Source organism: Heloderma suspectum, chromosome 2 (genome assembly GCF_057233095.1).
Source record: "Heloderma suspectum isolate Gila_16-S chromosome 2, 16-S_ref, whole genome shotgun sequence".
In the NCBI taxonomy this organism is placed as follows: domain Eukaryota; kingdom Metazoa; phylum Chordata; class Lepidosauria; order Squamata; family Helodermatidae; genus Heloderma; species Heloderma suspectum.
In genome coordinates, this window is record NC_139459.1 from 309,113,874 (window position 1) to 309,129,231 (window position 15,358).

At 40.9% G+C, this 15,358-nt stretch overlaps 1 protein-coding gene across 10 annotated transcripts in view; it reads left to right on the forward strand.

Annotated features, from left to right (window-relative positions):
- The window catches only part of NR2C2 (nuclear receptor subfamily 2 group C member 2), a 73,537-nt gene that overhangs the window by 41,205 nt on the left and 16,974 nt on the right, over nucleotides 1-15,358 (forward strand). For 5 of the 10 annotated variants that reach the window (XM_084840232.1, XM_084840230.1, XM_084840231.1 and 2 more), the window contains 5 exons: nucleotides 4,432-4,565; nucleotides 6,332-6,509; nucleotides 7,643-7,764; nucleotides 8,877-9,016; nucleotides 12,893-13,030. In XM_084840232.1, the coding sequence (XP_084696358.1) occupies nucleotides 4,432-4,565; nucleotides 6,332-6,509; nucleotides 7,643-7,764; nucleotides 8,877-9,016; nucleotides 12,893-13,030 (712 nt within the window). Of the gene's footprint in view, nucleotides 1-4,431; nucleotides 4,566-6,331; nucleotides 6,510-7,642; nucleotides 7,765-8,876; nucleotides 9,017-10,837; nucleotides 10,936-12,868; nucleotides 13,031-13,739; nucleotides 13,886-15,358 lie in introns of those variants that run through there. The other 5 variants (XR_014788548.1, XR_014788547.1, XM_084840234.1 and 2 more) reach the window with 5 other exon arrangements.

Below are 15,358 nucleotides of genomic sequence, written 5' to 3' on the forward strand. Positions count from 1 at the left end.
AAGTCAATATAAGGCAATTTCCTATGTTCCTAACTTGTGAATGGCCACTGCATTTTAAAACCCTGAATCAGAAGCAGGCAATCTTGTGTGCCCCAGATGTTCTGGCCTACAATTCCCACAATCCATGACCACTGGCTGTGCTGGATGGGAGCTGCAGTCCAAAACATCTCGGTTTTGCCCTAAGCACTTTGCGACTAGGGTTCCTCAAGGATTGTCAGCACTACATGAAACTTCCCACTTGATCATCTGAGGCCCAACTACACATTCTGCCTTTGACAGTGGCTATTATGGATAGGCCCCCTTCATGGATCACTGCCTTGTTGTGGCGAAGGGGCTTGCGTAGCTCAGTGAAGCCATAAGCTATGCCATGCGGGGCCACCCAAGACGGACAGGTCATGGCAGAGAGTTCTGACAAAATGTGGTCCACTGGAGAAGGAAATGGCAACCCACTCCAGGATTCTTGCCAAGAAAACCCCATGGAACGTATCACAAGGCTAAAAGAGATGATGCCGGAAGATGAGCCCCTCAGGTCGGAAGGTGTCCAATATACTACTGGGGAAGAGCAGAGGGTATTTCCAAGTAGCGCCAGAAAGAGTGACGCGGCTGGGCCAAAGCCGAAAGGACACTCAGGGGTGGATGTGTCTGGTGGTGAAAAGAAACTCGGATGCTGTAAAGAACAATATTGTTTAGGAACCTGGAATGTCAGATCAATGAATCAAGGTAAGCTGGAGGTGGTCAAACATGAGATGGCAAGACTGAACATCGACATCTTAGGAATCAGCGAACTAAAATGGACAAGCATGGGCGAATTTAATTCAGGTGACCATCATATCTACTACTGTGGGCAAGAATCCCTTAGAAGAAATGGAGTAGCACTCATAGTCAACAAAAGGGTGGGAAAAGCAGTACTGGGGTACAATCTCAAAAACGATAGAATGATCTCAGTACGAATCCAAGGCAAACAATTCAACATCACAGTAATTCAAGTCTATGCCCCAACCACTGATGCCGAAGAAGCTGAGGTTGATCGGTTCTATGAAGACCTACAACACCTTCTAGAACTCACACCAAAAAAAGATGTCCTCTTCATCATAGGGGATTGGAATGCTAAAGTAGGAAGTCAAGAAATCACCGGGATAACAGGCAGGCATGGCCTTGGTGTACAAAATGAAGCAGGACAAAAGCTAATAGAGTTTTGCCAAGAGAACACGCTGATCATAGCAAACACTCTTTTCCAACCGCACAAGAGGTGACTCTACACATGGACATCACCAGATGGTCAATATCGAAATCAGATTGATTATGTCCTTTGCAGCCAAAGATGGAGAAGCTCTATACAGTCAGTCAAAACAAGACCTGGAGCTGACTGTGGCTCAGATCATGAGCTTCTTGTTGCAAAATTTCGGCTTAAATTGAAGAACGTAGGGAAAACCACTAAACCATTCAGGTATGACCTAAATCATATCCCTGATGAATATACAGTGGAGGTGAGGAATAGATTTCAGGGATTAGACCTGATAGACAGAGTGCCTGAGGAACTCTGGACGGAGGTCCGTAACATTGTTCAGGAGGCAGCAACTCAATCCATCCCAAAGAAAAAGAAATGCAAGAAAGCCAAGTGGCTGTCTGATGAGGCTTTACAAGTAGCTGAGGAAAGGGAAGCGAAAAGCAAGGGAGAAAGGGGAAGATATATCCAACTGAATGCAGAGTTCCAGAGAATAGCAAGGAGAGACAAGAAGGCCTTCTTAAATGAACACAATGCAAAGAAATCGAGGAAAACAACAGAATGGGAAAGACTAGAGATCTCTTCAAGAAAATCGGAGATGTCAAGGGAACATTTTGTGCAAAGATGGTCATGATCAAGGACAAAGAAGGCAGGGACCTAACAGAAGCAGATGAGATTACGAAGAGGTGGCAAGAATACACAGAAGAACTATACAGGAAAGATCTGAATGTCCCTGATAGCCATGAGAGTGCGGTCACTGAACTTGAGCCGGACATCCTCGAGAGCAGAGTCAAGTGGGCCTTAGGAAGCATTACTAACAACAAAGCTAGCAGAGATGACAGTCTTCCAGCTGAGCTATTTAAAATCCTAAAAGATGATGCTGTTAAAGTGCTGCACTCAATATGCCAACAAATCTGGAACACTCAGCAGTGGCCGCAAGACTGGAAAAGGTCAGTTTACATTCCAATTCCAAAGAAGGGCAACGCCAAAGAGTGTTCAAAGTACTGCACAATTGCGCTCATTTCACATGCCAGCAAGGTGATGCTCAAAATCCTACAAGCTAGGCTTCAGCAGTATGCGATCCGAGAACTACCGGAAGTACCAGCTGGGGCAGAGGAACTAGAGATCAAATCGCCAACATTTGCTGGATCATGGAGAAAGCAAGAGAATTCCAGAAAAAAGTCTATTTCTGCTTCATTGACTACGCTAAAGCCTTTGATTGTGTGGGTCACAACACACTGTGGCAAATTCTGAAAGAGATGGGGGTACCAGACCACCTTACCTGTCTCCTGAGAAACCTGTACGAGGGTCAAGAAGCTACAGTAAGAACCAGACATGGAACAACCGAGTGGTTCAAAATTGGGAAAGGAGTACGACAAGGCTGCATATTGTCACCCTGCTTATTTAACTTACATGCAGAGTACATCATGAGAAACGCCGGGTTGGATGAATCACAGGTCGGAATTAAGATTGCCGGGAGAACTATCAACAACCTCCGATATGCAGATGATACCACCCTAATGGCAGAAAGCGAAGAGGATCTCAAGAGCCTCTTGTTGAGGGTGAAAGAGGAGAGTGCAAAAGCTGGTTTGAAACTCAACATTAAAAAAACAAAGATCATAGCATCTGGCCCCATCACTTCCTGGCATATAGAAGGGGAAGAAATGGAAGCAGGGACAGATTTTATTTTCTTGGGCTCCAAGATCACCGCAGAGGGTGACTGTAGCCATGAAATTAAAAGACGCTTGCTCCTGGGGAGGAAAGCTATGGCAAACCTAGACAGCATAGTAAGAAGCAGAGACATCACCTTGCCGACAAAGGTCCGTCTAATCAAAGCTATGGTTTTCCCAGTAGTAACATATGGCTGTGAGAGCTGGACTATAAGGAAGGCTGAGCACCGAAGAATTGATGCTTTCGAACTGTGGTGCTGGAGAAGACTCTTAGAAGTCCCCTGGACTGCAAGGAGGTCAAATCAGTCCATCCTAAAGGAAATCAACCCTGAGTGCTCATTGGAAGGACAGATACTGAAGCTGAAGCTCAAATATTTTGGCCACCTAATGCGAAGAGAAAACTCTCTGGAAAAGACCCTGATGTTGGGAAAGACTGAAGGGGACAGCAGAGGATGAGATGGCTAGATAGCATTACCGATGCAATGAATATGAACTTGAGCACGCTCCGGGAGAGAGCGGAGGACAGGAAGGCCTGGCGTGCTATGGTCCATGGGGTCACGAACAGTCGGACACGACTGAACAACAAAGGCACATCCTTACTGCCATAAAAATACCCACACACTCTCCACAGCCACCCACCATTCAAATATACAATCAACCATTCAATTCATACACTCCACTCATCCAACAATCACTCCCAACCAAACTAATACAGTCACAGTTTGTAATTGTGATTGTAACCAGCCGCTGGTCACAGTTAGGACATCAGGCTTGTTAATCAACCAAATAAAGCAGAGAACAAGTAAAGTGCTGTTTCTTAGCCATGTAACCTTCCATTGGTTCATGCTCATTCTATCTCACCTGGAAGGTGGCAAAACAGTGTGTGCCCCCCCCCCCCCCGGCAGCTCTCACCGAGTGAAGCTCCACTTCAAGCTACCACAGGCTCCCACCCTGGGCAGAGAAGCAGTTGTGGGATATGAAGCCTCTATCCCCTGTCTCTCGCCCAAGGTGGACAACAATAACATATGAAGAACTGCTGTTGGCAGAGGATCCCTGCTCTCACTCAGGGACACCTCACTTCACACAATACAGGAAATCAATAGATGACCAGGATGTAAGCAGTCCAAAAAGGAAGAGAAGATGGAAGGCACCCTCGCCCTTGTGGCAAACCGAAGGGGCAAACTGGGGGGCGCCGGTGGCAGGCCACCACCCCATAGCAGGGCAGTTTTTAAGTCTCCATATGTGTAGAAACATTCCTCAGTGACCATTTCCTGCGTCCTTAGAAGCACAGTTCGGTACAACTTCAGACTGATAACCTGAAATAGAGCATACCCCAGTGATGAAGAATAGGCTTGACTTAATCAACTGACTGATGTGTATTTCATTTGTTTTATTTATTTTTACTGTCATTTTTAATTTTTTCTGTCTGTTGTAAGTAGATTTCAACATGTGATGGAAAACAAGGATAGGTGGGTTTTTTAATAAATGAGTTTACTTAATGTAAATGTTTCACCAATATGTACCTCTCTTTTGTAGGCGGAGACAAGCCAAGGTGCTTTGGGAACACTAGCAAATGTTGTAACATCACTTGCCAGCCTCAATGAGTCACTTAATAATGGAGACACTTCTGAAATCCAGCAAGAAGACCAATCTGCAAGTGAGATCACTCGGTATGCACTTAACATTAGAAGCTTACTTGGCTGGTCTCGCAATCCATTATAAGTACTTATTTCATTCACTAAAGTATGATGGCAGCATGCCACACTATTAATAATAGGAAGTGCTCTCATTTTGGACATCTCTCTAGTTCAGGGGTGGACAACTTGTGGCCCTCCAGATGTTTTGGCCTACAATAGCCATCATCCCTCACCATTGACTTTGCTGGCTAGGGCTGCTGGGAGTTGTAGGCCAAAACATCTAGAGGGCCACAAATTGCCCACCTCAGCTCTAGTTTATTTTTGTCTATCTTTAACTTCTGCCATCAACCTACATAACAGTTCTTGCTCAGTTTAGTATTCCAGGGTATTTGGTATAAGTAGTAGGGTAGCAAAATACAGCTGATGCAGATTTTATGACAGTGAGGTTTGTTTTAATCCAAATATTTTATTTTTAAATTTAAATTTGAGATCAAGTGGGCCTAATCTCAAACCTCTCGGGATTCTTGAGCAGTTATGGAATTCTAGTACAGAATCTCTATGGTCTTCTTTGTGGTCTCTGTGCATTACACATATGGGTTCTGGGCCTGTGCAGAACCCCATTCGGGAAACTTCTATAACTGAAGAATATTTGGTGGGAACCCTCCCCCACCATCCCAGTGCACATGTTCATAGTGGGTTCCCACATATTCCCCCTTTCCAACCATTTGATCCCTGATGGATTCTGGACGCTGCTTACAAGCCATCTACAAGACATTCCTATCCCAGTAAGTGGGACTCAGCCTTCCTGGTCTTATCTAAGCTCACTCGACTCGTGCCGTGGCTACGTTGGTGGTGCTTGGGAAGGGAGTCTTCCTCCTAAACTGCAGAGTGCCCACCTGGTCAAAACTATTGACCTTCAACCATTATCATCTTGTTGTGCAAACCAGAGCAGACTGCTTTCAGCTGTGCAGCGTTGTCCATTCTCTTCCGGTAGAACACGGACCCACCACTGGTAAGTTAGCTTGCTACTCGCCCATATGTGTGATGCACCGAGACACAAACAAGACAGGTCGCTTACCTATAACTGTAATTCTTTGAGTGATAATCTATGCATTCACACAACTCGCCCATTGTCCCTGCTTCGGTTTCAATATTGATATTGGTCCCAAAGCTCTGCTCAGTTCCGAGGCTGCAGTAGGAACCCGCTAAGAACATGCACACTGGGATGGTGAGGGAGGGTTCCTTCCAAAAATTCGTCAGCTATAAAAGTTTCCTGAATGGGGCTCTGTGCAGACGCACAGCCCATATGTGTGATTGCATAGGTGACCACTTGAAGAACTAAGTACAAGTAAGCAACATGTCTGTCTTCTTTGTGGTCTCTAATCTCTGCGTCTTTTGTAATAGATACAAGCAGGATGTGTAACAAAATGTTGCACTGTGGAGTTCTCCTGTTCATGGTTCCAGCCATTCCAATTCATCTATCTGCCACCACCCCATTGAGCATGCTCAGTCCTCATTAGGCTGTTTTTGGCTTTTTTCTCCCCCATTACAATTTTTCTCTAAAGTGTTTTTGTATATCTGCACACCTTTGGTTTCCCCAATCCTGCGAATATCTTCATCTTGTTGCTATTTTGACTACGTAAGAATAGGCACTCAGAGAATCAGTTTACTATTAGTATATGTTATTCCCTAGGTTATCTGTAGATAGAAGTATCAATGGCATTATTTCATTCCTAATATGTAAATATGTTAATAGAAATTGGAGGAAACATATCTGATGAACTTACTCTTATTTGCAGGGCATTTGATACTTTGGCTAAAGCACTTAACACCACAGATGGTGCAACAGCTCAGAATTTGGCAGATGGGATGGATCCCACAAGTGGTGGGAATATTCATGTAATCAGTAGGGATCAGTCTACACCAATAATTGAAGTTGAAGGACCCCTCCTTACAGATACTCATGTAACATTTAAGGTGTGTGTTTTCTTTATTTAGAAAAATCTGTCATGAAGTACTTCATTAAAAAAAACTTTAACAAGCAAAATAGGTCACTGAACATTACCTTCCATTCTCATGCAGACTGTTTCTTTGACAATGCATTATTTTATTAGAAACACTTTAGCTGGTACTCAGTAATCAGATTACAATGTATAAAGGAGGGAGTAATGGTTACCCTTCAAACCACAGTGATAGATTAAGTAGTTATGACCACATATGCTTTCTGATGTGATTCATTTGCCCTTGTCCAGCGATTTTGAGATGTGATTACTGTAAGTAGGTGGCCATAGGCCAACAATTAATTGATCACACTCTATTTTCGCATTCCACAGTGTCATCTAAAGATTTACATCTTCTACCCTGCAATATAGACACACAGAAATTATTTTACACGGCTCTTGGATCAGACTTGTCTTTCCATCTTTTACTTCAAAATATCAAGCAATCTTTACATGATAACAAGATATGGTACAAGAGCAGAGAACATATACAAAAATACAAAATGGCTGGAACAAGCAAAAGACATTTTGAAAAAACTTTCTAAGAACTATTTCAGGAACATGACTTTCTTTAAAAACAGTAAAATATCTTAACCCTATGGAATTTCTGAGCTTACCCAAAAGGAGAATAGAAGTCAAGATGATGGAAAATGTTTCCATCCTGAAATCTCTCAGCTGTGTCCCTAATATTTATATGATTCCTTATGAGCTGGCATGTGTGATGCTTAACTGAGAAAGGAACCTAAGCTCATCACTCTTTTAACAATTTTTAGAAAAATTCCCAGCTGTGACCTGGGAGTAATACATATTTTTCATTTCTTTGGTCAACATTTATTTTAAATTATTTTACCAATACACAGTGCATGGCTTTATTTCAGCTATCATTTGAGTCTGGGGACAGACTTTATTTAGAATGGCTCTATTAAGAAAACTGAATTAAACTAATTAAAATATTTGAATGTTTAAACAATTAGCTACATCAAGTGTAAAGATTTATGGTTCATGGTTTCTTGGCAAAAGACCCTGCTGTATTGAAGGTTCAATTATTAATGGTTTTCAAAAAATTTATTAAAAGTGAGGTTCATCCTTGTACATTTTATTCTCTTCCAGTTAACCATGCCTAGCCCAATGCCAGAATACCTGAATGTGCATTACATTTGTGAGTCAGCATCCCGGTTACTTTTCCTTTCCATGCACTGGGCTAGATCCATTCCTGCTTTTCAAGCACTAGGGTAAGAATACAGGTTATTTTTCAATTTTTTTACATAAGGAATTAATGGAATCCTCTGAATCTATACTAGATGTCAAAAGTGAAATTATGAGAAAGCATGACAAAAATCCACCTTTTTAAATGGTAAAGTAAGATAGAGGCAATGATTTTTATTTATGCATGTATTTAGAAAGCTTGTATCCTTCTGTAAAGCCCTGAGAGGCTCTCAAAGCGGCTTACAAAAGATTTGCACAATACAATCACATTGAAGTCTAATATTGGGAACCAGAAATAACAAGTGTCCATATGACAGGATTATTCAGGCAGCATTTCCTGCCCTTATCCTTGGTCTTTCCTGGTGTTGCCCTTCAGCCAGTATCTACGAGGCTTGAGCTCACTGAGGACTTCTGAGGCAAGGGCGTGGGACTGAGCAGCTGGAACTTGCCCAAGCCATAGTAGCAGCAAGTCTTCCCTTGCTGGCAGTTTTCAGGCAACTCCCACTGAGAGCTTTTGAGGAAAGGGAGTGAGGCTGAGCAGGTGGAGCTCAGTTGGCTGATAATGGAGGCGAGTCTTCAATCGGCAATTGCCAGGCAATACTTCCTCCTGAGGTCCTTTATTCCAAGTTGCAACCACAATCCCATTGTCAGGATTTTTTCTGTGTTTTTTTTTTTTTTTTGCACAGGTCTTAAGTGTCTCAGGGCTTTTTGTAAGTTTTGATATGCCTTATTCTTTTTTTCTCTCACTCCCGCATGGCCCCATGACTTGTTACATCTGAACTGGGCCAATGACTACCAAAACAGTGTTGTGCAAATGTATGTATGTATGCATATGCTTTCAAATGAGGGAAGCAAGCAAAAGAAATAATAAACAGCTGCCACGTAGTCCAGTTATCAAGATGTCCATCCATACATATTTTCAGATTGGGGAAACTGATCCTCTTTCAAATTAGCACTAATTCTCTAGTTGTTTTCAGTATAGACAACACAAGCCAGGCAATCATTGCATGAAATACCATTGGAGATTAATTTATTTACAATAAGATCCTAATGCAGTCCTAATGCTCAGAAAATGAATTATAATAATTGTATGCACAAAAATTGATCTTGAGTCTTACGATATTTTTTATAACTTTAGGCAAGACTGTAATACAAGCCTTGTGCGTGCCTGCTGGAATGAACTGTTTACTTTAGGCCTTGCACAATGTGCACAGGTGATGAGCTTGTCAACTATCCTGGCAGCTATTGTCAACCACCTGCAGAACAGCATACAGGAAGGTGTGTGTGATTTAATATTCTTTTTGTAAAGGCCATTGAGTTTAAGCACACTTACTAAGTTGTTATGATAGCAATAGGATTTACTTCCAAGTAAATGTGTGTAGAAAAATTCAGGTTGTTAAAAGGGTCTGTAAGGTTTGAGTACAATTTTTATTAACTGTTTTCTGGAAATGTTAGTCCTATTCACATTTTACTAACATACAGGGCATTCCTGTGTTGAAACATGAGTGGGGCCACACTTCTAGCCCCACCCACAGTGTTGCTTCTTCTTCCAACATTTGCATGGTGAGTGTGGTTGTTTCTAAAGCAGCCCCAGTGCATAGGGGCTCCACATGACTAGGCACCTGGGCTCATGCATTGGAGTTCCTCTGCAGACAACTGCACTCAATGTGTGGATGATGGAGGAAGGAGATGTGATGTTGGGGATGAGGCTAAAAGCCTGGCTCCAGCACTGCTTCATCATGGGATGCCCTACATGTGAGCAACATGTGAATAGGACTATTGTTTCATCAGCAATAAGGCATGGAGGAAACATTCTATGTACAAGTTTTCTTCCTTTTTATTGGTTGGGGTTTTCTTTGACTTCATTGGATCAATATGTCTCTGATTTTAAAAGCATCTGTTTATTTGGGGCAAGCCGAGAGATAGATGCTTATGATCTGCTTCCTTCCTCCCCTTGTCCTTCTAATGAATTTGCAAAGGCAGTTGCAATATCTAGGTCCTGAAGCCATACAATTTCAAGGTCTCCGCACATGTGGAACAATATTTAGCTGCTACTCTGTAATTGGTGAGGGGACCTTGCCCACTCAGCAAGTGGGAAAAAATAGATGAAACAGTACAATATACGTTCTCCTGTACACATATTTGCTTCCTATTGTAAACTTATCCCTAAAGCATTTTCTGACTTTCATAGTGCTGTCATCGTGGGAAAAACTAGATTGTGAAACCAAATCAAATGCTTCTTCAGGAAAGTAAAAGAGCTTTTCATTGTTTGTTTGTTTTTAAAATTCTAGGCAGAAGTTTTAAACAGAGCACTGAAATATATTGAAAAGCTATAGCTTGGATCCAAATATATCTTGCACAAGTGGAAGACTTCTACTGGTGCAAGGCGATAGAATTCCCAGTGAATTCTCTCAGTTTCCCCATCCTGCTGCAGCCCCCTCATGTAGTGGTGGGGAGGAGTCAGGAAAGCTCTGTTGCAGAAGTGGAGTTCCACTTGTCTATCTCTAGATCCAATCCCATTTGTGGAACAATAGTTGCAGCCTCTTGAGTGCACATGAATACCTGGATGTAAACATTTGCTGTTCTGAAAGCTACTGAATAGCCACTTAACTGTTCCAAGAGTAACCGTACCTGAGAAATACAAAAGTCATGCAAGACTTTTTCCCTTAGTCTTACCAAAGGGAATAGGCAACCATTTGCTGTTAGCAAATAACTTGCTGGATGTAGAGATTCTGCTCTGTAGAATAGCCACATGGCCTGTATAAACTAATGTTTGATAATGAACATGGCCAGTTTGTCTGGAATTCCATACCTTGCTGTTCCTGCCTGCTTTCATCTCTGGATGTAGCAGTCTATCCAGTGAATATTAACCTGTGACCAACAGGTAGCAGAAATATCCATTATGGTGCAAAAACTGCATGCTAGAGCAATAATGCTATTATGAAGTTGTAGGCACATGTATCAACAGGATATCTTTTTAGTATGGTGGGTTTGATTTTGGCAATCTTATTGTGTTTGTTTTGGGTCTAGAAAAGTAAAGTTAGTTACCATCATTTACTGATTTCATTTGTTAAATCCTTTCAAACTTAATTATAATAGGCAGGTTCCGCCCCCCAAGCAAGGCCCTCAAAAACAACAGAACTGATGTAGTTCCTCTGGGCAAGGAAAGAGGCAGGATATTCAGAGGCCATGGAGAGGTAGGTGCCCTACGTTTGATTAAGTGTAGGGCTGTAAGAATTTCCAGCATCCCAGGCTGGAGGGGGTTTAAGACAGATTTGCAGAAACAATAGACACAGTGGAGTTACTGGCCTCACGGAAAGTGAAGGATCACAGTAGACAGAGAGGCTGCTGAACCTATATTGTTGTGGAGTACTATGCTTTTAAACTAGCTCTTTGTGGTCAGGGATAAGGTAGAATAATTAATATTGATTCTTGCACCAAGTTTTGGGGCTGAGGTGGGGACTGTAAATCAGATTAAATGAATAGAAATATTATTGTTATTTCAAGATCAAGAGACATGAACACCTTGCAGCCTGTTATTTGCCAAATATTTAATTTATGAAGCATCAGGTTTTATATTATGGTGGCAGAAAATACCTAAAAATAAATATATATACCGTTATTACCAAAAAAGTTCAAGATGACATATTGCACCATATTGATATATTATAGGTCCCACAATGTAAAGTTCTTAATAGAGGGAAATGGGAAAGTAAGCTCTTGAATGGAAACTTTGTATCAAAATTATTTTTGTATAAATAGCATCTGTGCTATTTTATGTTGCATTGACTTACATAAATGCAGTTGTCAGAGTGAAGAAAAACAAGAAAAGTTTACTTCGTACTGAGTACGAATCTTTCTGTAAACTTTTACAGTTTAAACTCCCTGACATTTTATCTGTCCTCTGAAAGATCAATGTCAAATGCTTTCAGGTTTCTGAAAACTTACAGTAGAGGTCAGATATTCCTCAATCGTTTTAAAAAAAAGGAACTGAAAATAGCATCAAGCAGCAGGCACAATCTTGAGCCATTGTCACACACTATGATTCTCCCTTACACACTTTGCCCTAGCACCAGTTCTATATTTCCCCAATTAGAACCACATACTTGGCCTTACTCTGGGTGGGATCCAGCGCTGCCCATCCACTAGCAGAGCTGGTTGCTGATTCCGGTTCGCAAATGGCCAGCTCCACCACTTGTGGTCCACAGGTGGCCCCTACTGCTTGCAGAACAGCAGTTTAGGCAAGCCCTGAAATGAGTGGAAACAGTCATTTCTAGAAGGCAGCGGGTTGGTGGAGATCTGACCAACCTGCCCCCTTCCAGAAACCATCGTTTCTGCTCGTTTCAGGTCTTGCCTCCAGAACTGCTAAATCACTGTTTTGCAAGCAGTAGGGGCTGCTTGCGGATCAGAAGTGGTGGCGCTGGCCACACACAGACTGAAATTAGTGGCCAGCTCCACTAGCGGATCAGCAGCATTGCATCCTGCCCTTGTATGCTCCTCCATTCTTTCTCACACAGTCTGCATTTTAACTAAATGGCAAAGGGTAAGTTTCTGGCTTACACTATGTGCAGTGGAATGAGGAAAGTTGTAGAAACACGCAATACTAGAGCAGAAAAGGGTGGGTAAACTTCTAATTTTAATATGAGACACCAAGGATTATTCCCAGGTTGCATGAGGAAAATGTATGTGAATAAGACTCTACTTAACTATAATAAATTTTGTTCTCATGAAAAAGAAAAATAATTCTTGCAGGAGTAAATAAAATGTATATTTCTAAATATACAGATATAAGGAAAAGTGTCAGTTATCATTTACATTAGCCTTTGTCTTTCAAACAGCTAGATAATAGGTCTGTTTGGGTAATAAATGTTAAATTCCTTAGTAGTCTACTTCTAAGTCTCCAGTAAACATTTGGTCATATCCCAAAGCCTTCTGTAATTCAGTATATCTGGAAGCTTCTGCTTTACAGATTAAAACTCACTGAGTAACCAGGCATTTGGAAAAGGATCTGTCAACTTCCAACCATTTGACCCATGCTTCATGAGAGACTACATAAGTTTGAACAGTTTAAAGTTGATTATGACCTGAATATATTTGGTTGACTTTCAAATAAATTTGTGCTCTTTTAAGGGAATGTGTAATGTCTACTTCTAGATAAACTTTCTGGAGACCGAATAAAACAAGTGATGGAACACATCTGGAAACTTCAGGAGTTCTGTAACAGCATGGCTAAACTTGATATTGATGGATATGAATATGCATACCTTAAAGCTATAGTCCTCTTTAGTCCTGGTAAGGCATTTCGTAATTATTTCAGTAGCCTTCCCTTGTCTTAAATGCTGTTTAGATGTTGAATTTACAAGAGGCTAATATTCTGGTGAAGAATAATGTACTACTGAATGGGTTTTAAGAAGACATTTTGTGACATATTTCACTGAGTAATTAACTAATTTATTGTGTTGACTTTTAACTCTTGATTTCAGTGGTATTTACTTTTATGTGCCCTATTTAAGGTTAAAACATTAGGCACACATTTTCTTAAGAGCCATATTCTCAATCCCCTTCTCTCCTATTTTCTTCATCTCATCTAAAACAACTCCAGCAGCATGAAATTCAGTAAACTAGATACTTGAGGATTGTCCTAGATTATGTAAAGCCTGTAGATTACAACCAGTTTACCAGAGCTTTTCTCACAGCCTGTATACACTGTATGCTAACCCAGCAATCCCAGGGGGAAAGCCTTAATAGGGTGGATGTAGCATGCAGGCTCTTACATTATCTCTCCCTGTACTAGAGGAATTACCCAGATGGCAAAGTCATCATAGTTTTTGATTTTCAGTTCATCTATTATACAGAACATCTGAGGTTTGGGGAAAAGCTTTGCTTGAACAATTGTCAATGTTTTGTATTGGATTTGGAATAAAGAATGGTTAACAGAAATACATCTGGTAGCTTTTAAAGTGGCTGAAAAGAATCTTTGTGTTAACATTTTTTTATTAAGACAATCGCCCCCAAATGGTGGAAAATGCTAAAGTCTACTACTGAAAGTCTACTACTCTGTGGATCTACTTTCCAATAAACACTGAGAAAACCAAAGGTAAACAGGATTCCCCCAGCCCCTGTAACTGGTTGCAAGCAGATAAGACTTAAAATACAGATTGGCTATTGTCTACAAGATGGTTCAAATCCTTCTCATTCCTGATGGCTGAGATGAAGATTCTGCTGATGAGATAACTATATATGAAATTATGATTTAGCAGGGGAAACGATAATAAACATTTTTGCAACACTTGACATATATGCACAGCCTCTGTGTTACAGCTGCTTTAAGGCTCTCTGTGAAGGATGTATCCATGTGAAAAACCATTCTTCTGGAGACTAATGTGAAGAAGCCAATTTTCACCATGGAGCTGCAAAATAGCAGAAATAGCATTTGAGCAATTCAGTGTAAAGCATCAATCCAGTGGTGGCTGTTTAGATGTGAGATGACTTAAGAAGGTAGACGACATTAGGAGACCATAAAACAATAAGGTTGAAGAAGTATCTCATCAGTTCTAACACACATTTTGAAGTTTAAATCGGATACAAACTGTTCTGGCACAGAACATCCTTCAAACCTTAATTAACAAGTTGCAACCTTGGGGCATTTTTTAATCAAACAGACAAGTAGCATTTGTCATCTTCAACAGGTGCTTTTTCTTCCCTCCACTGTGTGTGTGGGAGAGGGGGTAGGTAGGTAGGTAGAAAAACACAACATAACTTCTGAGGAGAAGCTGGTTCAGTATCTATAGAATGTTTCTAGACTAGGTAGATACCAGGCTCACAGGGGATTTTGTTTGGGGAGTAGGGAATAAGAGTAGTACACATTTTCTGCATCCCTCCCCTATTCCCTCTCTCACATCCCCCCGCCCTAATAAGCATAATCAGGGTGGAGAACAGCAAAATAGCTTTTAAGCATACTTGGCTTTGTTCACTTTTTCCCAGTCATGGAGATGGAACAGATTAATGCAGTCTCAATTTTACTCAGCTTTTCTATGATTAGCTATTATATAACATTTACAGTTTTCATTGAAAATAATGCAGTTGCTGAAAATTCATAGGGAATTTTAAAAGACATTTTCCAATGAATTGTTTCATTGGAAACAATTCTTGCACTGAATATTTTTGTATTTTTGGTACTTTTCTCTGCTGTACGGTATTTATATGACATATTTATAAATTGCTCCTTGACCGACAAGCAGTATACAAAATTCATATAAAAATACAGCAGTAAAAACAGAATAAAACAAATATGTGATAGCAATGAAATGAAAACAGAAGCCAGAACATACATTACAATAAAATCAGAAAGCCACATTACCAGTCACTGAAAGCTTGATGGAACAATATAGTCTTCACTGTCTGTCTAAAGCATAATAAAGAGGCAGGAAGTCTGACCTCCTTAGGGAGTTTGGGGAAATGATCCCACCTATGGGGTTTCTTATTTTTAGCAATGTTTATATTTCAAGGCCTATGAAACTCCCTGCCATCATAACTCAGTTTCCCAAGCTGACACTTTTCCACTACCATCAATTCTCTTGGAATACTTTAAAACCTTCTAGCAGCTTGGTATAAGAAGCT